This window comes from Phacochoerus africanus, chromosome 14, assembly GCF_016906955.1.
Source record: "Phacochoerus africanus isolate WHEZ1 chromosome 14, ROS_Pafr_v1, whole genome shotgun sequence".
NCBI classification, from domain to species: domain Eukaryota; kingdom Metazoa; phylum Chordata; class Mammalia; order Artiodactyla; family Suidae; genus Phacochoerus; species Phacochoerus africanus.
The window spans coordinates 5570336-5593492 of NC_062557.1; the positions used below are offsets into that span (position 1 = coordinate 5570336).

The 23157-nt window shown below is 58.7% G+C and overlaps 2 protein-coding genes across 5 annotated transcripts in view; one reads left to right on the forward strand and one right to left on the reverse strand.

The window, feature by feature from the left end:
* The first annotated feature begins 4607 nt into the window (after positions 1–4607).
* Positions 4608–14198, forward strand: GALK1 (galactokinase 1). Its single transcript, XM_047756579.1, has 8 exons — positions 4608–4849; positions 5560–5749; positions 6385–6504; positions 6704–6839; positions 6966–7147; positions 13547–13697; positions 13804–13966; positions 14063–14198. The coding sequence occupies exons 1-8, from the start codon at positions 4685–4687 to the stop codon at positions 14132–14134; spliced, it is 1179 nt and encodes a 392-aa protein (XP_047612535.1). The 5' UTR covers positions 4608–4684; the 3' UTR covers positions 14135–14198.
* A 105-nt stretch (positions 14199–14303) lies between these two features.
* Positions 14304–23157, reverse strand: part of ITGB4 (integrin subunit beta 4) — a 34425-nt gene continuing 25571 nt past the window's right edge. The window contains exons 28-41 of one of the 4 annotated variants that reach the window (XM_047756574.1): positions 22387–22544; positions 21878–22058; positions 21608–21745; positions 19264–19446; positions 19053–19184; positions 17790–17987; positions 17031–17267; positions 16746–16904; positions 16250–16399; positions 15537–15725; positions 15286–15441; positions 15039–15203; positions 14855–14965; positions 14304–14742 (exon numbers count right to left, since the gene is read on the reverse strand). In XM_047756574.1, coding sequence (XP_047612530.1) covers positions 14603–14742; positions 14855–14965; positions 15039–15203; positions 15286–15441; positions 15537–15725; positions 16250–16399; positions 16746–16904; positions 17031–17267; positions 17790–17987; positions 19053–19184; positions 19264–19446; positions 21608–21745; positions 21878–22058; positions 22387–22544 — 2297 coding nt within the window. In that variant the 3' untranslated portion in view covers positions 14304–14602. The remainder of the gene's footprint in view (positions 14743–14854; positions 14966–15038; positions 15204–15285; positions 15442–15536; positions 15726–16249; positions 16400–16745; positions 16905–17030; positions 17268–17789; positions 17988–19052; positions 19185–19263; positions 19447–21607; positions 21746–21877; positions 22059–22386; positions 22545–23157) is intronic. The other 3 variants (XM_047756577.1, XM_047756576.1, XM_047756578.1) reach the window with 3 other exon arrangements.

The following is a 23157-nucleotide window of genomic DNA, read 5'->3' on the forward strand; positions in this document are numbered from 1 at the left end:
GTGCCTGGGCTCCACTAACCTTTACTCCCTTTTGCCATTGCCTCTGTTGGACACACATGGTCCCAGGACCTTTCCCAGAAGTTCCTCACTGCCTGGCACTGAGTCAAGGGCATCAGCAGAGGGGACAGGATGGGGCCCGGTCCAGGCATCGTGAACCTGAGGTTCCTGCTGCAGCCCCTGGGCCCCTCCCTCTTCAATGCCCTGCCTTTGGCCAGTCTCCATCCTCCTGCCAACCCACAGTGGCCTGGAGGCCTGGGCCAGCCGCAGTGCCTGGGGGCGAGGTGCAGGAAAAGACAGCCCAGCTGCTGCTTGTGAGTCTGGATCTGCTCCCTGCCCGGCCACCAGCAGGGTGGTCGTCAGCCTAGAGGGCAGGAAATTCAGGGACACAGTGGGGATTCTAAATAAAGACCAGGCCTGCAGCTGGCCCATCTTAGCAGGGGGCAGGGTAGACAGGAAGCTCCGCCTGAGTCTTGCCTGCCTCTGGAGTCGGGCCTGGCACACAGCAGACACTCCAGGCTGGTTTGCTGGCCAACCCAATGGCCCTGGCAGCCCCACAGCACAGCTGGCTGGATCTGCTCCTGGCATGGGTGGCAAAGAATCAGTCAGGTTCCCAAGAGCTTTGGTTACTGGCCTGGCTTCCAAATTGGAAATGTTCCAGGTAGGAACTGAGGTTCCACGAGTCTAGGAGAGCAGCTGCCCTGTGCTGCAGCTGCAGCCATCCTGGATCCTTTAACCCCCTGCACTGGGCTGGGCATTGAACCTGGGCCTTCACAGCGACCATGGCTGCTGCAGTCAGATTCTTTTTTTTTTTTTTTTCCTTTTTTCTCTTTAGGGCCGCACCTGTGGTATATGGAAGTTAACAGGTTAGGGGGAAATTGGAGCTGCAGATGCTGGCCTACGCTGAAGCTTGCAGCAACATTGGATCCTTAACCCACTGAGCAAGGCCAGGCCAGGGAATGAACCCATATCCTCATGGACACTAAGTCGGATTCTCTCTCTCTCTCTCTCTTTTTTTTTTTAGGGCTGCACATGTTACATATGGAGATTCCCAGGCTAGGGGTCGAATCAGAGCTGTAGCTGCTGCCCTACACCACAGCCACAGCAACGCCAGATCCAAGCAGGGTCAGCGACCTACACCACAGCTAACGGCAACAATGGATCCTTAACCCACTGAGAGAGGCCAGGGATTGAACCTGTGTCCTCATGGATGCTAGTCAGGTTTGTTTCTGCTGAGCCACGACAGGAACTCAATTGTAGGTATTAACCCAAGTGCCACTAGGGAACCAGGAGGTGATTGGATGGAGAGGCCGGAGCTGTGTGAAGCACACAGACCTTTGTCATGTGAACAGAGACTGGGTCTGGCAGAGAGGGACAAGGGCTAAGACCTGGACACAGAGACACCACAGACTCGGGCAGGAGGCTCCTCTGGACCATGTGTCCTCAGTGGTGGGCCAGGTTGCACTGTGGCCGGGTCAAACCTGCTTTGGCGACCTCCAGGCTTGCCTACAGCACCGGGCGCTCAGCTGGCACAGGTGGTACTCCCACCACTGGACAGTTTGTCCCCGTGGTGGATAGGACTGGGAGTTCTATCATGACAGCTGGCTCTGGAAGCTCTGGAACAAGTAAGTTTTGGGCACAGCAGGGCAGAGGACAGACCTCGGGTGGCAGTGTCCCCTTTATGTTGCCACCTTCCCCCTAATCTTGTGACATCTGACCAGGAAATGGGAGGGAGGGTCAAAGGTCGGAGGCAAACTTCCCTCTGAACAAATTTCCCGTAATTCGCTAGATGGGATTCAAACCCTGCGAGTAAACAGCTCTCCCAGGAGAAATTGATGTTTCCGAGTCCAGCAGGAGCCAATGAGCACCAAGTCGAGGGTCTCCAAGAACTAGCAAGACAATGGGAGTAACAACCAAGGGTGTGGGCTTCCTCTCTGCCTCGAAAGCTCTTCCGGAGCATTTATCTCAGTCCGGGGGAGCGCGGATCAGATTGAGACGGCCTCCTAATCCGAGCATGAAAGCCCCAGGTTTTTATCTGGCCCATTGCCCGCAGGAGCGTCCAGTCACCTCTGCTGTATTCATGGATGATTGATAATAAGAGCAAACATTTATTCTGCGCTTACTACGCATCAGGGGCTGGGCTGTGCACGCTTCAAAGATGATCCCGTTCAGTTTCTTTTGTGACAGCCTCTTGGGAAGGGCACACGAGCCCCACTTTACAGATGAGAAACTGAGGCTCAGACTGAGTCATCTGACTGAAGTCACACCTGAGTCAAGGCAGAGAATTTGGGCTCAGAGCTGTTGGACATCAAGGCTGAGGTGGGTAAGGGATTCTCAGAGCCCAGGAGGCTTCATGCACCACTGCCTCATGGGGAGGCATCGTTTGTGAGTTTAATTCCATTGCAACTGGCCCCAAAGGCCACTCTGTTTTGTCTTGTTTTCTTTTGCCTACGAGGACCCCTCAAAAGGTGCAGACCATCAAAAGAAATTTGGAATTGCTTTTATTGCAAGCTTTTTTATTTTCTTTTTATGGTTGAACCTGCAGGCTAGGGTTTGAATTGCACCTGAAGCTGCCAGCCTACGCCACAGCCCCGGCAAGGCAGAATCTGAGCCTCATTTGCAGCCTACACCGCAGCTCACAGCAACACCAGATGCTTAATCCATTGAGCAAGGCCAGGGATTGAACCCTCATCCTCATGGATACTAGTCAGGTTTGTTACTGCTGAGCCGTGACAGGAACTCCATGGATATATGTTTTCAATTCTCTTGGGTGTGTATTTAGGGATGAAATTGATGGGTCATAGGATAACTCTATCGTTAGCTTAATTGTTGGAACTGCTGGATTGTTTGACATTCCCACCAGCAGTGTATGAAGGTTCTGATTTCACCACATACTCAGCAACACTTGTTATTTTCTCTCTATTTATTTATTTGCTTATTTATTTATTGTCCTTTTAGGGCCGCACCCGTGGTGTATGGAGGTTCCCAGGCTAGAAGTCAAATTGGAGCTGTAGCTGCCAGCCTACACCACAGCCACAGCAACGCCAGATCCGAGCTTCGTCTGGAGCCTCCACCACAGCTCACGGCAACGCTGGATCCTTAACCCACTGAGCGAGGCCAGGGATCGAACCCACCATTTCATGGTTCCTAGTCGGATACGTTTCTGCTGCGCCAGGACGGGAACTCTAATTTTCTCTCTTTTTTATTTTAGCCACCCTAGTAGATATGAAGTAGTACCTTGTTGTGTGTTTTTGTGGGTTTTTTTAGGTGCACACCTGTGGCATATGGAAGTTCCTGGGCCAGGGGTCAAATGGGAGCTGCAGTTGCCAGCCTACACCACAGCCACAGCAACGCCAGATCCGAGCTGCATCTTCAACCTACACCACAACTCACGGCAATGCCGGATCCTTAACCCACTGATTGAGGCCAGGGATCGAACCTGCAACCTTGTGGTTCCTAATCAGATTTGTTAAGCACTGCGCCACGACGGGAACTCCAAAGTATTTTATCTTGATGAAGTACAGTTCACATTTTTCTTCTGTTGCTTGTGGTTTCAGTGTCACATCTGAAAAACCATTGGCTAAGCCAAGGTCACAAATGTTTGAAAACATGTCCATGGAGTTCCCGTCATGGCTCAGGGGTAAGAAACCTGACTAGTAGCCATGAGGACGCAGGTTCGATCCCTGGCTTCTCTCAGTGGGTTAAGGAACTGTCATTGCTGTGAGCTGTGGTGTAGGGTGAACCTATGTTTACTTCTAGGAGTTTTCAGAGCTGACTTGTGAATGATCTTTGGGCAAACCCCTGAGCTATAGCCCTGGCCACAACCCTTCCAAAGCCCCCACTCTAATTCCAAAGAGTTTGTTTACATGTTAGCCTTTCCCCTCCAAGTTTTCATATGGGATGGCCAGCCATGGACAGGCATCTGGGCAGGAACCAAGGACAGCTTGAAGGTTTAGGATGCAGGCTGGTGAGAGAGGAGGCGGCCAGTGTCAGACTCTGGGTATCAGACACTGGGACCAAGATTCCAGGCTGAGGAAGCACTTGCTGGTGCCAACAGCCCAACTTGCCTTGGCAGCTGGGTGGGTCCTTCCAGGAGGGGCTGGGCCCACCCTGTCCATCATTCCGCTCCTTGCTCCTACATTGCTAAGGAGCTGGACAGGGGGTCAAACTTGGCTTTCTTTATCTCTCTTTACTCTGAATGCCAGGCCATCCACCCTCTTAGAGATCCATGATCGGGGGCTGGTGACCTCTCACAGCTGCAGGACTTTAGGACTTTTGGGAGAGAGCTTTGAGAACCCTTGGGGAATCCCAGATGTGCTGGTACTGCTCTGGCTGTGGGTAGCCGGCTGGGTGCAGGGGTGGGGTGTGGCACACCAGCACCAGGGAAGGGCAGCTTAGATCGCCCAGTCCGGCAAATACCACTCAAGGCCACGCACGCCCGACCAGACGCCCAGTGGCCCCTCCCAAAGCCCACCTCCGGGCGGCCCCGCTCGCCCAGACGGTGGACTCTGCCGGAGCTGCGGACGGGGCGGGGCCGGAGCTGCGGGAGGGGCGGGGCCAGAGGGGCCCGGGGCGGGGCCCGGGGGCGGGGCGGCGCCAGCAGCTATGTGGGCAGACGCCGCGCGGCCCCGCCCCGAGCATCCCGCGCCGACCCGACTGCGCCGGACAGAGCTGCAGGGCGAGAGTCATGGCCGCTTCGGAACAGCCCCGGGCCGAGGAGCTGCTGGCCAGGGCCCGGAGAGCCTTCCTGGAGGAGTTCGGGGCCGAGCCCGAGCTGGCCGTGTCGGCGCCGGGCCGCGTCAACCTCATCGGGGAGCACACGGACTACAACCAGGGCCTGGTGCTGCCCATGGTGAGGGGCTGGGCGGGAGGCGCCATCTCCCCGCGTGCCCTGGTGGGCGCGCTACACCCAACTTTTACCCCCACCGAGCTGGGGGACGAGCAAGTGGGAGAGACCCTAAGACGCGGCATTTCCCACATTGGAAGGGAGGGAGTTGGGAATCCCCGAGGAAGTAGGCTCCCTGGGAGCCACCGCGGCTTGTGGGGGAATGCGGAAGGGGGCCCTAGCGTAGACCGGGGCGAAGTAGTCCTGAGCCTCCTGGTTCCGCCGGTTCAATTTGCAGAGGAGGGAATTGAGCCTCAGAGAGGGCTAATGATCTGCTCAAGGTCACACAGCTGGATCTTGGTGGACCTGCCTCCGCCGGGGGCTCTTTCCACCAGGCTCTGCAGCTGTGCAGCTTGGCTAGTGAGCAAGCCCGGTGCCTTGAGGTTGCCTTCTAATGGGAAGGCATCAGAGGAGCTCCTGATTCTGTTTCCCTGTTGTGCTCTCTCCCCCTCGTGCCCCGCAGCTGAGAGCCCATGCTCAGGGCAGAGTCCAGGTCTGCACTCCTGCTGTCCCGGCCCTGAAGACCCATGGGGAGCAGGACCCAAGTCCCCAAGGCCAGATCTGTATGCAGGCTCTTCCCAGAGACACTTCGGGTCACCTCCTTGTCTGTCCCAGGCCCCGCATCCCTCAGAACTGTGGTATTGGGAGTTTGGCACACTTTTGGTTTCTCCTGCCAGGCTCTGGAGCTTGTGACTGTGCTCGTGGGCAGCCCCCGGACGGATGGGCTTGTCTCCCTCCTTACCACCTCTGAGGATGCCGATGAGCCCCGGCGGCTGCAGTTTCCCCTGCCCACAGACAAGCGGCCGCTGGAGCCTGGGACTCCGCACTGGGCCAACTATGTGAAGGGAGTGATCCAGCACTATCCAGGTAGGGACCTGGTACCAGGAGTGCCACCTCTCAGCCACAAAGCTCCTTAGCCCATCTGATCCACTGTGGGGTAGGCATCCAGGGCGGGGGTATTCCCATTGTACAGGTGGGGAAACTGATGCCCCAGGTGAGAGCTTCCGGAACTTGCTCTGGGTTGCCCATTCCATGACTGGAGGAGCCGAATTGAAAACCCCAGCCAAGGAGTTCCCATCATGGCACAGCGGAAACGAATCCGACGGGAACCATGAGGTTGTGGGTTCCATCCCTGGCCTTGCTCAGTGGGTTAAGGATCCGGCATTGCTGTGGCTGTGGCGTAGGCCGGCAGCTGTAGCTCCGATTCCACCCCTGGCCTGGAAACCTCCACATGCCTTGGGTGCAGCCATAAAAAGCAAAAAAAGAAAAAAGAAACCCCAGCCTCTTGGTGTCCAGAACCCTAAACCAGGAGAACCTCAGGGTAGGAGGATGGAGGGCAGCGGACCCCTTGGCCCAGCAGTTTGATGGCCTCTGACAATTGAGGCATATCCCCTGGAAGCAGCTGCCAGGCAGTTGCCACCCTTTGTACCAGAACACATGCCCTTCCTGTGCCCATCTTGCCCGATGGCCCATCTTACCATCCTCCATTCTTTCCCCTGCAGCTGCCCCCCTCCCTGGCTTCAGTGCAGTGGTGGTCAGCTCAGTGCCACTAGGGGGTGGGCTGTCCAGCTCAGCATCCCTGGAAGTGGCCACGTATACCTTCCTGCAGCAGCTCTGCCCAGGTACCTTCTAGACCCCAGCCCCAACCCAGCCCTCCTTCCCTGAGGCCTTGGGATCCGAGCTTCCTGCCCCTCCTGTGGCTTTGAGGGTGGGGGTGGGGAAGCTCCCTGGAGTGTCTTGGGAGCTACCGCTGCTCTCACCCGGCCGCCCCTAGGGCCCCCTCCCGGGGCCCCAACTTCCCCACCTTGCCCTGTGCCGCAGACTCGGGGACAATAGCTGCCCGGGCCCAGGTGTGTCAGCGGGCCGAGCACAGCTTCGCAGGGGTGCCCTGTGGCATCATGGACCAGCTCATCGCACTGCTGGGGCAGAAAGGCCACGCGCTGCTCATTGACTGCAGGTCAGGGGCTCCCCTCGTACCCTCCCACCTCGTAATCAGGAGCTCCTGGATGGGGCACGTGCACTGCCTGGCGAGGCAGACACACACTCGGCCTTGTCATCTCCCCCTGCTCTGTCTCTGCCCCAGGTCCCTGGAGACAAGCCTCGTGCCGCTGTCGGACCCCAAGCTGGCAGTACTCATCACCAACTCCAATGTCCGCCATTCACTGGGCTCCAGCGAGTACCCCCTGCGGCGGCGGCAGTGTGAGGAAGTGGCCCGGGCGCTGGGCAAGGAGAGCCTTCGGGAGGTGCAGCGGGAGGAGCTGGAAGGTGAGAGCTGGCCCAGTGTGCACTGTCCCAGAGATGGCTGGGTACCCCTCGGGGACTGCCAGGGCCTTGGTGTGGCTTTGACTCAATTGTACACCCCCTCACCTCCAGGGACCTCTGCCAAGCTCTGCCCACTCCCCCTAATACTGCTAACCTAGGACTGCTTGAAGTCTCAGTATTGTTTTTTTCTAATATGAGCATTAAGTATCCACCACGGAAAATACAGAAGAATACAAAGAAGAAAATAAGAAACTAGGAGTTTCTGTTGGGGCTCAGTGGGTTAAGAACCCAACTAGGGTCTGTGAGGATTCGGGTTTGATCCCTAGCCTTGATCAGTGGGTTAAGCATCTGGCGTTGCTGCGAGCTGCAGTGTAGGTCTCAGATGTGGCTTGGATCTGGCGTTGCTGTGGCTGTGGTGTAGGCCAGAAGCTGCAGCTCCGCTTTGACCCCTAGCCTGGGAACTTCCATATGCTGCAGGTGGGGCCAAAAAAAGAAAAAAAAAAAAAGGAAGAAAGAAGAAACCGTAAGATCACTATCTAGAGATAGCCACTCTTAGCATCTTAGCGTATCTCCTTCCAGTGTTTCCCTACATCTATATTCTCAAGTTCAGTATATGTTGCCCCCTGCCCCTTTTTTAACGTTATCTCAGAACCCTTCTCTGTGCCATGAAAGCAGTTGGGATTGATTGATTGATTGATTGATTGGGTTGCACCTGTAGCATATAGACGTTCCCTGGCCGGGGATCCAAACCGCAGCAGTGGCAGCCTGAGCCACCACAGAGACGATGTCGGATCCTTAACCCACTACACCACAGCGGGCACTCCCAACATGGCTTAAAAAGCTACGTAGCAGAGTTCCCGTCGTGGCGCAGTGGTTAACGAATCCGACTAGGAACCATGAGGTTGCGGGTTCGGTCCCTGCCCTTGCTCAGTGGGTTAACGATCCGGCGTTGCCGTGAGCTGTGGTGTAGGTTGCAGACGCGGCTCGGATCCCGCGTTGCTGTGGCTCTGGCGTAGGCCGGTGGCTACAGCTCCGATTCAACCCCTAGCCTGGGAACCTCCATATGCCGCGGGAGCGGTCCAAGAAGTAGCAACAACAATAACAACAACAACAAAAAAAGCCTTTCAGTGTACTGGTACTGTAATTTATTTATTTATTGTCTTTTGTCTCTCTAGGGCTGCACCTGCGGCATATGGAGGTTCCCAGGCTAGGGGTCGAAGCCGAGCTACAGCTGCCAGCCTACACCACAGCCACGGCAATGCCAGGTCCGAGCCACATCTGAGACCTACGCTGCAGCTCATGGGAGCGCCGGATCTTTAACCCACTGAGCAAGGCCAGGGATTGAACCCACCTCCTCGTGGATACGAGTTGGGTTCGTTAACCACTGAGCCACGACAGGAACTCCAGTACACTGTAATTTATTTAACTATTTTTTTTTTTTCCCCCACTGTACAGCAAGGGGGTCAGGTTATCCTTACATGTATACATTACAATTACATTTTTCCCCCTATTTAACTATTTTTTGATAATCACACCTGACACTGTGATGCATATTTTTATACACTGGTCTTTCTCGGCATTTTCTCACTACTTTCTGAGGATTCGATTCTTAGGACTAGGACCACAGAGTTAAAAGATAACATGTATTTTGAACGTTCCTGATATACGTGGCTAGGAAGTTAGTCTATTTAACAGTTTAAAGGTCAGATAAATATTAACTCATGTAATTCTCCCACAACTCTATGGAGGGAGCAGATATTCTTAGGCCCGTTTTTTTTTTTTGCATGCGGAATGTTCAGGGAGTGGCAGTGCTGAGCCTTGAACCCCGGCACATCAGCTCCAAAGCCCATACCCCTAACCGCACGCAGGGCCCTGCTGCTGGCGTTGGCAGTTGTGCCCTCCTGGCCCTGTGGGGATGCCCATTTCAGGGACCATCTTCTTGGTGAACTTCTTGGTCAGCTGTCGCCTTCAGACCTGCCCCGCCTGCTCTGTGCAGGTGACCTTGGCGGAGGTCTCCACCCTCAAGCGCTTTTGCCGCCCTTCCCTCCCACCCCGGGATCCCCCTCGACCTGGGGAACGGGCTCCCCTCTGCCTTCCTTTCTGCCCTCTGCCTGGCTTCTCTCCTGCTTTGAAACAGGCCCAGTTTTCTAACCTAAAACGGAGTCTCCGTCCCAGCCCCGCGCAGCCCCCGCCTTCTCATTCCTCCGCATCCCTCAGTCCCCTGTCCCCCAGGCCGCCCTCTGTGACAGCTCCCCGGGGGGTCCCCACAGAAGCCTCCGGTGGCCTGTCCCCCCCACCCCCCGCCTCCTCAGTGCCTGGTCTGCTTGGTCCCAGTCCTGCTTCTCTACCCAGACCTGCTCCAGGCTTTGTCCCCAGCACGGGGCACCAGCCACCGCTGCTCCCTGGAGGACTTAGAGGGGACCACAGCCCCCCGTTTCCACTAGGGTCCCGGCCCCCCTGCGGAACTCCTCTTTCTTCCCCGGCTGCCTCCTCCTGACTTCCCCTCATCTGTTATTGCTTCACTCCTGCTGAAACCTCAACGTCACCTCTGAGAGCTCCCTGTCCCCTTCCTGCTCTGGCCTCTGACCTCTTCCCCTCCTCTTCCTCCTCCCGTCAGGGCCCTCGTGGTTTCTGGCTGTTTAACAGCTGGGCCCCTGACACCTGTTCCTCCCTGTCCCCCAGCACCCCCACTTTCACTTTCATCAGCTAGAGCTCAGCTCTGGGCCTTCCCTGGTCCAGAATCTCTCTGGCACCTGGAATGAAGCTGTGACAGTCTTGATGGCACTCAGCTTGCTCTGCCCCCTTCAGTGTTATCCAGTAGGACAGCCCGCCAGTTTCTTGGGGTGCCCCAGGCAGACCTGGTCTGTACCCCAGCTCTGGAGCCCTGGCCCTCGCACACACCATCGTTAGTCCAGCAAGAGCACCAGCAGGACTTTTCCCTCCTGTTCTGTCTTGGACCCTTTTTTTTTTTTTTTTTGTCTTTTGTCTTTTTAGGGCCATACCCACGGCATATGGAGGTTCCCAGGCTAGGGATCGAATTGGAGCTGTAGCCACTGGCCTACACCACAGCCACAGCAATGCCAGATCTGAGCCACGACTGTGACCTATACCACAGCTCAGGGCAATGCCGGATCCTTAACCCACCAAACGAGGCCAGGGAGCGAACCTGCATCCTCATGGATACCAGTGAGATTCGTTTCCACTGAGCCACCGTGGGAACGCCCTGTCTTGAACTCTCGAAGGCAGCATTGTGTCCCCCTTGGAAGCTGAGGAAGCATCCAGTGTGGGGCTCAAACTGCTGCTTATGGCGCACCCACTGTGTGCCAGGCACCTTGCTGGGAGCTCTATGTGTGCCCGCTCGGGTCCTTCCTGCGGCCCGGATGCTGCGAGTGTCCCCTTTGTTTTATGTATCTTGTTGACGTGTCGTTGATTTCCAAAGTCGGCTTCGTTTCTGGTGTGCAGCAGTGTTTCTGTTACACGCATATACATTCCTTTTCTTATTCTTCTCCGTCTGCTTTATCCCAGGATCGTGACTCTAGTTCTCCCTGCACCACAGCAGGCCCGTGTGGTTTGCCCCCTCCACGTGGAAGAGCTCACATCTGCTGACTCCCAACTCCCAGCCGCTCCCTCTCCCACCCCCCTCCCCCTTGGCACCCACAAGTCCGTCTGTCTGTGAGTCTGTTTCTGTGGTGTCGATACGTTCATTGTTGTCGTGGGTTAGATTCCGCGTACGGCTGCTGTCACATGACGTTTGCCTTTCTTTCTGACTTCACTTAGCGTGATCACCTCTGGGTCCATCCTCGTGGCGGCACATGGCGTTACCGCATTCTTTTTTGTGGCTGAGTAGTACTGGTATGCAGGTACCACATCGTCTTAGGCCTTCATCTGGGTTTTTTCGGTCTTTTGTCTTTTGAGGGCCGCACCCGAGGCATATGGAGGTTCCCAGGCTAGGGGTCGAATCGCAGCTACAGCTGCCGGCCTACACCCCAGCCACAGCAACACGGGATCCGAGCCGCGTCTGCGACCTGCACCACAGCTCATGGCAACGCCGGATCCTTAACCCACTGAGCAAGGCCAGGGATCAAACCCGCAACCTCATGGTTCCTAGTCGGGTTCGTTTCCGCGGCACCATGACGGGAACTCCTATCCATTCATCTGCTCATGGACATTTAGGTTGTTTCTGTGTTTTGGCTATTGGGAATAGTGCTGCTGTGAATCTAGGGGTGCATGTATCTTTTTGAATTATAGTTTAGTCCAGACATATGCCCACGAGTGGGATTGTTGGATCACATGGAAACTCGATTTTTAGTTTTGTGAAGAACCTCCATACTATTTTCTGTAGTGGCTGCACCAATTTACGTTCTTTATTTTCATTTATTTATTTTTTATTTTTTATTACTCAAATGAATTGATCGCATCTGTAGCTGTATAATGATCATCACAATCTGACTTCACAGGATTCCCATCCCACAGCCCAGGCACATCCCCCCACCCCCCAAACTGTCTCTTCCGGAGACCATAAGTTTTTCAGTGTCTGTGAGTCAGCATCTGTTCTGCAAAGAAGTTCCGTCTGTCCTTTTTTCAGATTCCACATGTCAGTGAAAGCATTGCATGTTGGTGTCTCATTGTACGGCTGACTTCACTTAGCATGATGGTTTCTAGGTCCATCCATGTTGCAAAAAATGCTGGTATTTCGTTCTTTTTGATGGCTGAGTAACATTCCACTGTGTATATGGACCACCTCTTCTGGATCCACTCCTCTGTCGATGGACATTTAGGTTGTTTCCATGTTTTGGCTATTGTAAATAGTGCTGCAGTGAACATCGGAGTACGTGTATCTTTGCGAGTCGTGGTTTTCTCTGGGTAGATGCCCAGGAGTGGGATTGCTGGATCAAATGGTGGTTCTATGTTTAGTTTTCTGAAGCATCTCCAGACTGCTTTCCACAGTGGTTGCACCCATTGACAATCCCACCAACAGTGTGCTAGGGTTCCTTTTTCTCCACACCCTCTCCAGCACTTATTGTTTGTAGACTTTTGGATGATGGCCATTCTGGCTGGTGGAAGGTGGTACCTCGTAGTGGTTTTGATTTGCATTTCTCGAATAATGAGTGATGTTGAACATCCTTTCATGTGTTTTTTTGGCCATCCGTATGTCTTCTTTGGAGAACTGTCTGTTTAGATCTTCTGCCCATTTTTTGATAGGCTTGTTTGTTTTTTTGGTATGGAGCTGCAGAAGGTGTTTCTAAATTTTGGAGATTAATCCCTTGTCAGCTGATTCATTTGCAAAGATTTTCTCCCATTTTGTGGGTTGTCTTTTTGTGTTGTTTAGGGTTTCCTTTGCTGTGCAGAAACTTTGAAGTTTGATTAGGTCCCATTTGTTTATTTTTGTTTTTGTTCTCAATACTCTGAGAGGTGGATCTGAGAAGATGTTGCTGTCGTTTATGTCAGAGAGTGTTTGGCCTATGTTTTCCTCTAAGGGTTTGATAGTGTCTGGTCTTATATCTAGGTCTTTAATCCATTTGGAGTTTATTTTTGTGTATGGTGTTAGGGAGTGTTCTACTTTCATTCTTTTCCATGTGGCTGTCCAGTTTTCCCAGCACCACTTATTGAACAAGCTGTCCTTTCTCCATTGTATCTTTGCCTCCTTTGTCATAGATGAGTTGTCTGTAGGTGCGTGGGTTATTTTCATTTATTTTTTAGGGCCACACCTTTGGCACATGGCAGTTTGCAGTGTAGCAGTCAAATCAGAGCTGCAGCTGCCGGCCTTCACCACAGCCACAGCCATGCCGGATCCAAGCTGTGTCTGCAACCTACACCACAGCTTGCAGCAATGTTGTATCCTTAACCTGCTGAGCAAGGCCAGGGATTGAACCTGTGTCCTCATGGATACTAGTTGGGTTCATCTCTGCTGCACCATAATGGGAACTCCTAGATCTTTTTTTCTTAGTAGACTTTTTTTTTTGTCTTTTTTTTTTGCCATTTCTTTGGCCGCTCCCAGGCATATGGAGGTTCCCAGGCTAGGGGTCGAATCGGAGCTGTAGCCACCGGCCTACGCCACAGCCACAGCAACGTGGGATCCGAGCTGCATCTGCAAAGTACACCACAGCTCACGGCAACACTGGATCCTTAACCCACTGAGCAAGGCCAGGGTTTGAACCTGCATCCCTGTGGATACTAGTCGAGTTTGTAACCTGCTGAGCCACAGTGGGAACTCTGATGTATCCCCTTTAAATAGGAAAGGAAGCTCTGAAACCCTCAGCTGCATCAGAACTAGGTCTTGTCCCCACCCACCCCAGCATCCTCCCCAGGCCCAGCGCCCTGGAGCCGTCGTATGCCTCCCCGATGTCCACAGGGGCCCAGAGGCCATGGGTGGCGGGCCTCCTGACCCCTTTCCCTCCCCAGCTGGCAGGGAGCTGGTGAGTGGGGAGGCCTTCCGGCGAGCGCGACACGTTGTGGGTGAGATCCAGCGCACAGCCCAGGCAGCGGCCGCCCTGAGCCGTGGCGACTACAGAGCCTTTGGCCGCCTCATGGTGGAGAGTCACCACTCGCTCAGGTGAGACCCCTTGGGTGTCCAGCCCCTCCCGGGCACAGGCTCCTCCTAGTGCTGGGTGGGGCCGGTTCAAGCCCCCCCACCTCCGCCCCCCAACTCCGCTTTGCAGGGACGACTACGAGGTGAGCTGTCCTGAGCTGGATCAGCTGGTGGAGGCCGCCCTCTCTGCGCCCGGGGTTTATGGCAGCCGCATGACAGGTGGTGGCTTTGGTGGCTGCACGGTGACCTTGCTGGAGGCCTCTGCCGCTTCCCTCGTGATGCAGCACATCCAGGTGGATAGGTGACGGGACTGGGGGGGGGAGCGGGAGAGATGGGTTCCCAGGGCCCTGCTGTGCTCACCCTGCCCCCCCACCCCGGCCCTCCCGCAGGAGCAGTACAGCGGTACCGCCACCTTCTTCCTCTCCCAGGCAGCCGACGGTGCCAAGGTGCTGCACTTCTGAGGCCCTCCCTGGGCCGGCCTGCCCTCCAATCTGGGTGCTCAATAAACTGTACCTCTGACTGTGAGACCTGCCTGCCTCCAGAGGTGGACGTGTGCTTGGGCATCAGAGAAAGGTGGGTGTGAGACCTGCTTCCCAGGCCCCAGGAACAAGGACAAGGCAGAGTCGCGCGGTAGCTCAATCTTTTTATTACGTGCAGAACAAAGCTGGGGCCTTGTCATGCTGGTCCCAGCTCTTTGGTTACAAAGGGTCTGGGGCCTGGGAGCAGGAGGGCAGCCAGAAGGGCCTGCCGGGACCTCGGCCCCCTTCATGCCTCGCAGAGGACACTTAGCCCCTGGTGTGCGGCCAGAGGCAGGGGTCCCGTGATCAGCAGGCGGTGGGCTGGGTCACCAGGGGTCCGAAGATGTAGCTGAGGCAGCGCCGGGGAGCGAGGGGGTGGGCCGGCGGCGAGGGGTTGCGGCGGCGGCGGGCTCAGCTCTGGAAGAACTGTTGGTCCACCTGGCTGCTGAGGGTGCCAGTGCTGGTCAGCGTCCGGCTCACAAACTCTTGTGTCACGTGCCGGGTGAGGGAGCCACTCGCTTCCAGGCGCTGGGACCCTAGGGTCAGTCCATCTGCGGGGGAGGAGGCCTTGAAGGACCTACCCGGGTCCCCACGCCACCCCCACCTCCTCTGGTAGCTCTGCGCTCCGCTGGGAGGCCCAGGAGGCCCTGCCCGGCAGCTCACCCAGCAGGAAGGGCTCGGCGGTGCTGGTGTGGGTGGTGGTGATGCTGCTGTACTCGCCCGACACTGGGAGCTGGAAGAGCCCCGAGTGGCTGCCCAGCTGTGGGAAGGGGCCTGGAGTGGGCAGAGGGGCCGGTCAGAAGGTGGGGCCAGGAGAAGGCATGGCCAGGGGTGGGGCGGAGCCTACCTCCATCCTGGGACTCGATGGTGATGATACCCTCACGCTCTGGCCCGAAGCCTTGGGTGGTCTTGGCCTGCACCTTGAACTTGTAGGGCACGTTCTCGCTGAGGCCCGGCACGGTCAGCCGGCTCTCAGGGCTGTCGCCGTCCACCAGGAACGTGGTGGCTGGCTCTGGGCAGGGAAGGCGCCTTTAGCCTCAGTGGCCCCCTCTCCACCCCTTCTCCCGGCTCCCCGACCCTGGGGCGAGCAGCACCTCCTCCGTGCGCCATCTCACACGTCACCAGGTAGCCGAGGATGTCCCCGTCCGGCCTGCGCGGCCGCTCCCAGCTCAGCTGCAGAGAATCTGGGCTCAGGGCGGTGAACACCAGTGGGCCTGGGGCACTGGGCGTGCTCAAAGTGAAGGCAGAGCCTGGGGGCAGTAGAGGAAGCATGTCAGCAGGTGGGTGGCAGGGTGGGGGCAACTATGGGGGTGGGGGGCAACTATGGGGGTGGGGGGCAACTCACCCGGCAGGGGCAGGAGTGGGCTCTGTGGGTGCACCTGCGACTCGATGGTGATGACGCCCTCGCGCTCTGGGCCCCAGCCTTCCTGGCTCTGGGCCCGCACGCGGAACACATAGGAGTGGTTGGGCAGAAGGTCTTCCACCACCACCGATGTCTGGCTGGGGTTGGGGATGCTGAGCCGATGCAGCTCACCTGGGAAGGGGGTGGAGGCAGATGGTGGAGCAGCGTGATTCCTTATCATCCTACCCCTGGCCTGACTGTCCCCCCCCGCCCAAGGATTAGCTGTGGTTTGGATACAGGTGGGGTCAGGCGTGTATGGTATGGATGGTTGTTCAGGTTGTACACGGTGCAAGGGATGTATGGAACCTGAGATCCCAGCTGTGTGTGTTGGCCGTTGACGGGTCCAGGCCCTGTTGATGTGTGTCTGTCCAGAGAGATGCCAGATTCCCAGAAAGGCATCTCATAGGCCAGCAGAGGCCCTGGGTCCCTAGGCCAGTGAGGCCTTGTTAGGGCAAACCTAGCAGTGGGAATGACCTGGAGAGAGGCCAGGGGAGATGGATGAGGACTCAGAAGAGGGGGGGCTTGGAAAGGACAGTTGCTCTCGGTGACACGGGGAGGGGGGCATTCATGTTCAGGGGACGTGGGTGGATTCTGGATGGGCATGTCAGCATGGGGCCAGGTTGCGCCCCCACAGCCCGACAGCAGCCAAGCCTCACCGCCATTCAGCAGCTGGTACTCCACGCTGTAGCCCTGCAGTGCCCGCTCACACTGTGGCTCCTGCCAGCTCACTTTCAGAGATGTGGGTCCCAGGGCCGAGAACACCAGGCGGGTGGGTGTGTTGGGCACACCCGCAGCCAAGCGGGAGTCTGGAGACAGAAGGCCACGGTCAGTCTGCCTCAGGGTCCCGGGGCGGAGCTCCCTCAGCTGTAGTGTCTGTACTGACCCCCTCACCCTGTCCAGGCCACCCAGCACCTCCCGACTGTTCTCAGGGTGGGTATGGGCACGGCCTGTGCTGAGAGAGAGGGTGAGCCTGTGCATCGGCCGCCCTCCCCCGCCCCCGCCCGGCACCCCGCGAGGACAGAGGCTGTGTCAGGCACCAGCATGGATGTGGATGGGATGGAGGGTGAGGCGGTGTGGGCGGTGGCGGCGGTGGTGGATGGCTGCGAGGCGGAGCGGGACAGCTGTGCGACACAGGATGGTGCCCCCTACTACCTGGGCGCCAAGAGAGCGCTGCTGGCCGCCCAGCCAGGATTATAGAGTCCCGTGAGTCCCCGGAGCGGGGGGACCCCTTCATCTGAGCCCGACTCCGGGCCCCCAGGGCCCAGGACAGCGGAAGCCTGCTCCTCCCGTCTTCCCAGATGGGAGGGAGGCCTAGGGCGGGACAAAACCAGAGTGAGGCCGGGAAGTGTGGGCTGGAGGATGGGCAGGAGGGGGCTGGTGGGCGGGGGGCGCTGGAGGCGTGGATCAGCCGGAGGGGCAGGGCGGAGGGGCACTCACTATGGGAGGAGAGGGAGGTGAGGGTGGAGTAGTCCCGGGGCAGTGTGGCCGAGTGTGAGTGTTCCGTGCGGGTCAGCGAGTGGTAGTCCCGCGTGAGCGTGGAGGACGTGCTCAGTACGTGGCGGGGCAGGTGCGGGCTCAGGTGGGAGCCGTAGGCGGCATTGCTCACGGTCATCCTGTGCAGGGAGTTGGCGCTGCCCGGGAAGGCACAGTCCATCCGCCCGTTCACCAGGTGCTCTGCGGGGGGACAGCGGGGTCACCTGGCCAGGCCCGCACCAGACCCGGAGCCCTGGGGGCAGCCACGACCCTGGGCATTCCTGGGGTCACCTACCCTCTGGGGGCCTTTGGTGTAACTACAACCAGGGACAGAGGCCCCCAGGTCCCTGCAGGGAGTCCAAGGGGCCCCCAGGCTTTTGTTTTCAGGTCCTCTGGCCCAGGAGGATGCCACTATGGATGGCTGCTGACCTCAGCTGGGGGACTCACTGCCCCTGCAGTGAGCCCAGGGCCCTGGGAGCCCCCAGACGCCTGCCCTCGTGTCCCTGGATGTCCTTGGGTACCAGCCCTTGCCCCCTGGACACAGCAGACTTGGATGCTGTATGGCGGGGGGGGGGCAGTCCAGCTTTGGGGAGAGCCCAGACGCCGGCCCTGGGGGCCCTGGGCTCTGGGGTCACAGCCAGGCCTTAATGGGCAGCCTGGCCGAGGCAGGCTCTGGCTGGAGCCCTGAGCCTAGGTGGGTGTGGGTTGGGGTGTGCCGGTCACCTCCCTCCCCGCCAGTGCCCCGCAGGCCCCCGCCGCCGCCGGCGCTGTCCTCCGGGGGCCCGCGGGGCAGCTCGGCGGAGTCGGAGGAGCGGCGGCTGCTGGCAGAGAGGCGCGGGATGAGCTCCGGGGGCAGCCGCCACGTGACGCGCCGCAGGTCCAGCTCCTCCCCCAGCAGGGGCTCGAACTTCCAGCCGCTGCCTTGGGAACAACGAAGGGCCGCGTTGGCACCGCCGGCGGGTGCGGGCGGCTGTGCGGAGGGGCTGGGTGAGGCCGTTCTTGGGCTCTCTCGGTTGAGTGGGTGCAGGGGAGCCTGGCACCCATCCGAGAGGTAGAAGAGGGCAGCCTGGGCCACAGCTGGTGGGGGAGAGCCAGGGGCCAGAGCCCTGGCTCTGTCGCCAGCCGTGCGCCTTCCTGCTCCGAGCCTCAGTTTCCCATCTGTATAACGGAGTCTTCGCTCCCCTGCCTGCCTGCCCCTGGGGACAAGTCCAGGAGCCAGAGGGCTTCCCAGGCCCAGTGTAGTGTTGCTGAGCTCCAGCACCCGATTCATACCAGCTGCTCTTCATCTTAGACCCTCAAGATCCCTGGGCTGGGGTCCTTAAACCCCAGCTCGGCCCCCTGGAGGCCAGGTATAGGCAAGGATGGGAGGAAATACAAATCCTGGAGGGTTTTCACTCATGGTGGTGCGTGACAGGCATCCCGTTTTACAGATGAGAAGACTGAGGCACAGAGAGGTTAAGTGATGGCCTGAATTCCCACAATGGAGCCAGGGCTAAAACTGAGTCCTCAAGAGTCCCAGTTGAGGGCTCTTTGCATCACACTGTGCAGGAATCAAGGGCAGAGGAGGAGCAGGGCCGGCATGGCACCACGGCTCTGGGGCCCCAGAACCAGGTGGCTGCTCGGGGGGCCTCTGGGCCAGGCCTGCTTCCTCCCACGTGGCCTCGGCCGTGGCCTGACTCCATGGCACGGCTGGGGGGCCTTCCGGGCTCAAAACTTGCCAGTCCCATGTGCCTGAGCCCCTGTGCCTCTGCCCCGGGCACGTGCACACGATCCACGAGGGCCACGTCGGCTTCGTCCCCTCTGTACCCAGAGCCAGCATTGTGTCTGCCAAACGGCTGGCTTGGCAGGTCATCTTCTGGGGCCAAAAAGGGACTCTGAGTTCTGACGTTCACGCCCAGCGGTCACGGGCCCTTTTGCTCTCTCAGGACACCAGTGACAGCCTCGCCCTCTCCCCACCTTCCTCGCAGGGGCCCCAGGCTCCCTCACCAGTGTCGTCGGAGACGCTGGGCCTCTGGCTGCCGGCCGGGGAGCGGAGCACGTCGTCGCTGTACATGAGGAAGCTCTCGTAGTCCTCGCCGCTCTGGGCGTCCACGATGGGGATGTCGGGGATGATGGGGACTGCGGGGTCGGGGGGCGTGAGCCAGGGCCCAGCCTCGGCCACCTGCCCGCCCCTGCCCGCCCGGGTGCCCCCACTCACTGGACATGGGCCGCTTGGGCTGGGTGGCCAGGTTGATGATGGCCTCTCGCTCCGGCCCCCAGCCCGCGCCGTTGCGAGCCTTGACCGTGTAGCGGTACGGCTGGGACTCCCGCAGGTTCTCGATGAGCAGCATCCGCCGCTTGGGGCTGTCCACCAGCACCTTCTTCATGGGCCCGATGGGTCCTGGGGCAGGGAGAGGGCTTCCGAGGGCCTGTCCGGCTCCCGGCCTGGTCCCGGCCTCTGAAGCAGCCGCAGCGTCACACAGCCCCGGACCGAGGCGGGGAGCGAGCAGCTATTGAACCCCGGCCACGTGCCAGGCCCTGAGCACCTGGGCGTGACGGGCTTAGAGAAGTGTCACCAAGACGCCAAGGACGCGTCCCCAAGCTCGGTGGCAAGTCAGCCCTCCTGTCGCCTCTCCCAGTTCGTAAAGGGGCCCTGTGTCCGTGAGCCTCTGCGTGAGGCTGGTTCCAGAGGCGAGGGCGCCCTCACTCACCCCTGTGCCTCACCGCCCACCACCAAAGCCCTGATGCCCCGCAGAGGAGTCCAAGGTGGAGGTACTCGGACACCTGCTGTGCCTGCCCTGGTCACCTGGGTGAGGACAGGAGGAGGGGCAAGCCCTCAGCTTGTGAAAGCTGAGGGCACTGGGGCAGGGGGGCTGCTATGCAAGAGGGCCGCTGGGGTCCCTCAGCGGAGAGCAGGGCTCAGCAGCTTTCCTCCCCGACGCCTAGAAGGGTGGACATGCTGCCCTGAGAGAGGAGAGCCGAGCCTGCCCTGAGCCAGTCACGGTGCCTAAGTCCAGGGGTGACAAGATGGGGCCCTCCACGTTGGAAGACGAGAAAATGTCCCAGTCTCCCAAGGGGTCCAAAGGACGGCTCTGGAACCAACACCTGATAAGCCTGGGATAAGCTTGGTGCCACCAGATCAGGAAAGAGCTGTGCTCAAAGAATGGGCTGGGGTTTGGCTGTGGGCCGGGGGCCGGGGTTCACTGCCGAGTGGGGCTGCCCTGCGCCCTCCCCCTTGCATCTGTCTGCCATGGGGGATGGGAAGGGGGCCACACCGAGGGGCTGATACCCTCGGGCCGGGAGGGCGGCTCCGCACGTTTTTTCCTTTTTCTTTTTTTGGGCTGTGCCCATGGCATGCGGGAATTCCCGGGCCAGGGATCAAACCCACGCCACAGCAGTGGCAATACCAGACCCTTGGCCACTAAGCCACCAGAGCACGCTCTTCCACCCATCAGCACCCCCGAGGCCTCAGAAGGCTAAAGCCATGGGCCGAAACCATCTGTCACTCCCAGGATTAAAAGCTGGGGCAGAAGAGACTGTGCGCCTTGGTCCAGGGGGGACCCGGTGTTATAAGTTCAGAATGGGCTGAGGATGTGGGGCAGCTGCCTGTGCTTGGTCGGCCAGGCCACTAAAGAGCAAGGAGCCTGAGGCCCAGAACAATCTCGCCACCCCCTGCCCTGCTGGGTCACCCTGGGGGGGCTGAGCCTGGCCCACTTGAGGGTCTGCAGGTGGTATTTGGGGGTGGTGAGCTCTCTGTTCCTAGGGCTAACCAGAGGTGAGGATGCAAGGAGGAGGGCCCTGCACCAGGCAAGGGGTGGGATTGGGTTCCCTCGGCTTGTTTCTCATCCTGACAATGGGCAGGGGTCGTCCCTCCTTCCAGGGCTGGGAAGAAATAACTGTTCCACCAGGTGCTCTGGCCTAGAGCTGCCAGATAAAATCCTGCATGAAATGCACTAGAAAAACGTTTATCTGAAGTTCAGGGCGTCCTGTGTTTTGTTTTTTGTTTTTTTGCTTTTTAGGGCTTCGCCTGTGGCACATGAAGGTTCCCAGGCTAGGGATCAAATTGGAGCTGCAGCTGCCAGCCTACACCACAGCCTCAGTGACACCAGATCCGAGCCACATCTGTGACCTACACCACAGTTCAGGCAACACCAGATAACCCACTGAGCAAGGCCAGGGATCGAACCCGAATCCTAATGGATGCTACTAGTTGGGTTCGTTACCACTGAGCCACAATGGGGACTCTCGCCTCTGCTTTTATTTGCTGGATCTGTCCACTCTGGCCCTCAGAGAACCGTGTTAGGTTGAGCCACTTTAGTTACCTACATGGCCAGGCACCCCGGACCTGCCACCTGACTGTACGTGTATAATCTCAGGCCTCCCATTCCCCACCTGCCCCGAGAGCTTCTGGCCTTGGCTTTGGAAGGCAACCCGGCCCAAACCTGACCACGAACCCAATGATGCCTCAGGCAACCAGACCTAGGGGCTCATCCACTGACCGGGACGGGGTAGCCTCCCTCCCACAGCTGCCGTCCCTGGGGGGCAGAAGAAGAGGGCCTTACGGTTGTCCTCGTTGACCAGGCCGTAGCAGACCTCATAGGCTGTGATCTCGCCGTTGGTCTCGGCCGGCTCGGCCCAGCTCAGCTGGGTGACCGTGGAGGAGACGACGTTGAAGGCCAGACGCCCGGGCTCGCTGGGGACTGGGGGGCGGGGGGCGGTGCGGGAAGAGAGCTGTCAGCGACGGAGAGGGGACAGAGTTCGGGGAGGGGGCAGGGCCGGGCACACGGGCATCAGGGCAGCTGGGGGCGAGGCGGGATGTGGCAAGGCCTCACCTTCCTGGTGGGTGCGACAGGACACCAGGGAACTGTAGGGGCCCTCGCCCTGCGCCCCGTAGGCGCACACCTTCATCTCATAGTCGCAGTACGGGTACAGGTTGGTGAGCTCCACTGAGGGCACTGTGCTGTCGAGGAGGTGGGCTTCGGACTCGGGGTCGCCCTGGATCCAGTACTTTACCTGCTCCCGGGGCAGGGCTGGTCAGTGGCGAACAGCAGGTGCAGAGCCCATTGTCCCTCCACGGACCCCTGCCCTTACTAAGGTCCCCTCTGCACACAGACACAGAGGGGTGAGTGACCTGCCAGCTTCACACTGTGGGGCTGGGCCAGAGCAGAGGTTTCCGGGCTGCTGGGACCACATCCCAGGAACGGGTCTTCCCTTTCCCCTGGGCGTGGACAGAGGTTTCTCCGCCCACTGAGGCCCAGCGTGCCCTCCCTTCTCCCCCCAGGGCCCTCTGGCTCAGGTGGCCCACCTCTCCATCCACCACCCTCCCTGGCCCCCACCTTACCCTGTACCCTGTCGGCTTGCCAGGAGGGGGCAGCCAGTTGAAATGGATCTTCCGGGACCCAGCAGCCTTGGCATTGGGGTTCTGTGGGGCACCCAGTTCACCCCGGGGGGGTGGGGGCGATGACAGCGTCTGGTTGATAAAGTTCCGGTCCACTTCATCTGTAGTGGGTCACACAAGGGCAGGGCAGCCAGCTGACACCTCCACCTGCTTTGCGCAGGCAGGAACCCACCCTTGCCACCAGGGGGCGCGAGATGCCCAGTTAAACACCAACCCACTTCCTGCCCTCACGGTTCAACGGAGACCTGCCCAGAGGTTGGGGGTGGGGTCTCCGGGGGGGCTGGCACCCTACTGGTGAGGCACAGGACATCCTCCCAAACTTAGTGGAGGGCCCAGGAGGGTCTCTGGAGGAATGAGAAGGAAGAGGGAGTTTGTCCGCCCCAGTCCTCCCTTTGGCAGCCAAGGGAATGTCCCCCGCGGAAAGATTTGCTCCTCCAACGGCCCCCCTCTTCCCCCATCTCTGCAAGCCTCCTCTCTGGGGTGGGCTCACAGACTCCATTATACTGGAGGCTAAGGACTCATAAGAACTGTTAGACCCTTCTGGGAACACCCGCATTTTAGGCTGACGTCAAAGAGCTAAGGCCCATGGATGGGGTTTACAGCCACCAGCAGGCCAATGGCCACGTGGCCCCAGCCTCTCTGATTGAGAGTAAGGTTGCCAGATAAATGAGGATGCCTAGTTAAATCAGAATTCCGGATAAACAACAAACACTT

Coding starts and splice junctions, on each gene's coding strand:
- GALK1 (XM_047756579.1), top strand. CDS start 4,685: ATGGCCGCTTCGGAACAGCCCCGGGCCGAGGAGCTGCTGGCCAGGGCC. Junction 5,750..6,384: donor AGTGATCCAGCACTATCCAG/GTAGGGACCTGG, acceptor TTTCCCCTGCAG/CTGCCCCCCTCCCTGGCTTC. Junction 6,505..6,703: donor CCTGCAGCAGCTCTGCCCAG/GTACCTTCTAGA, acceptor CCTGTGCCGCAG/ACTCGGGGACAATAGCTGCC.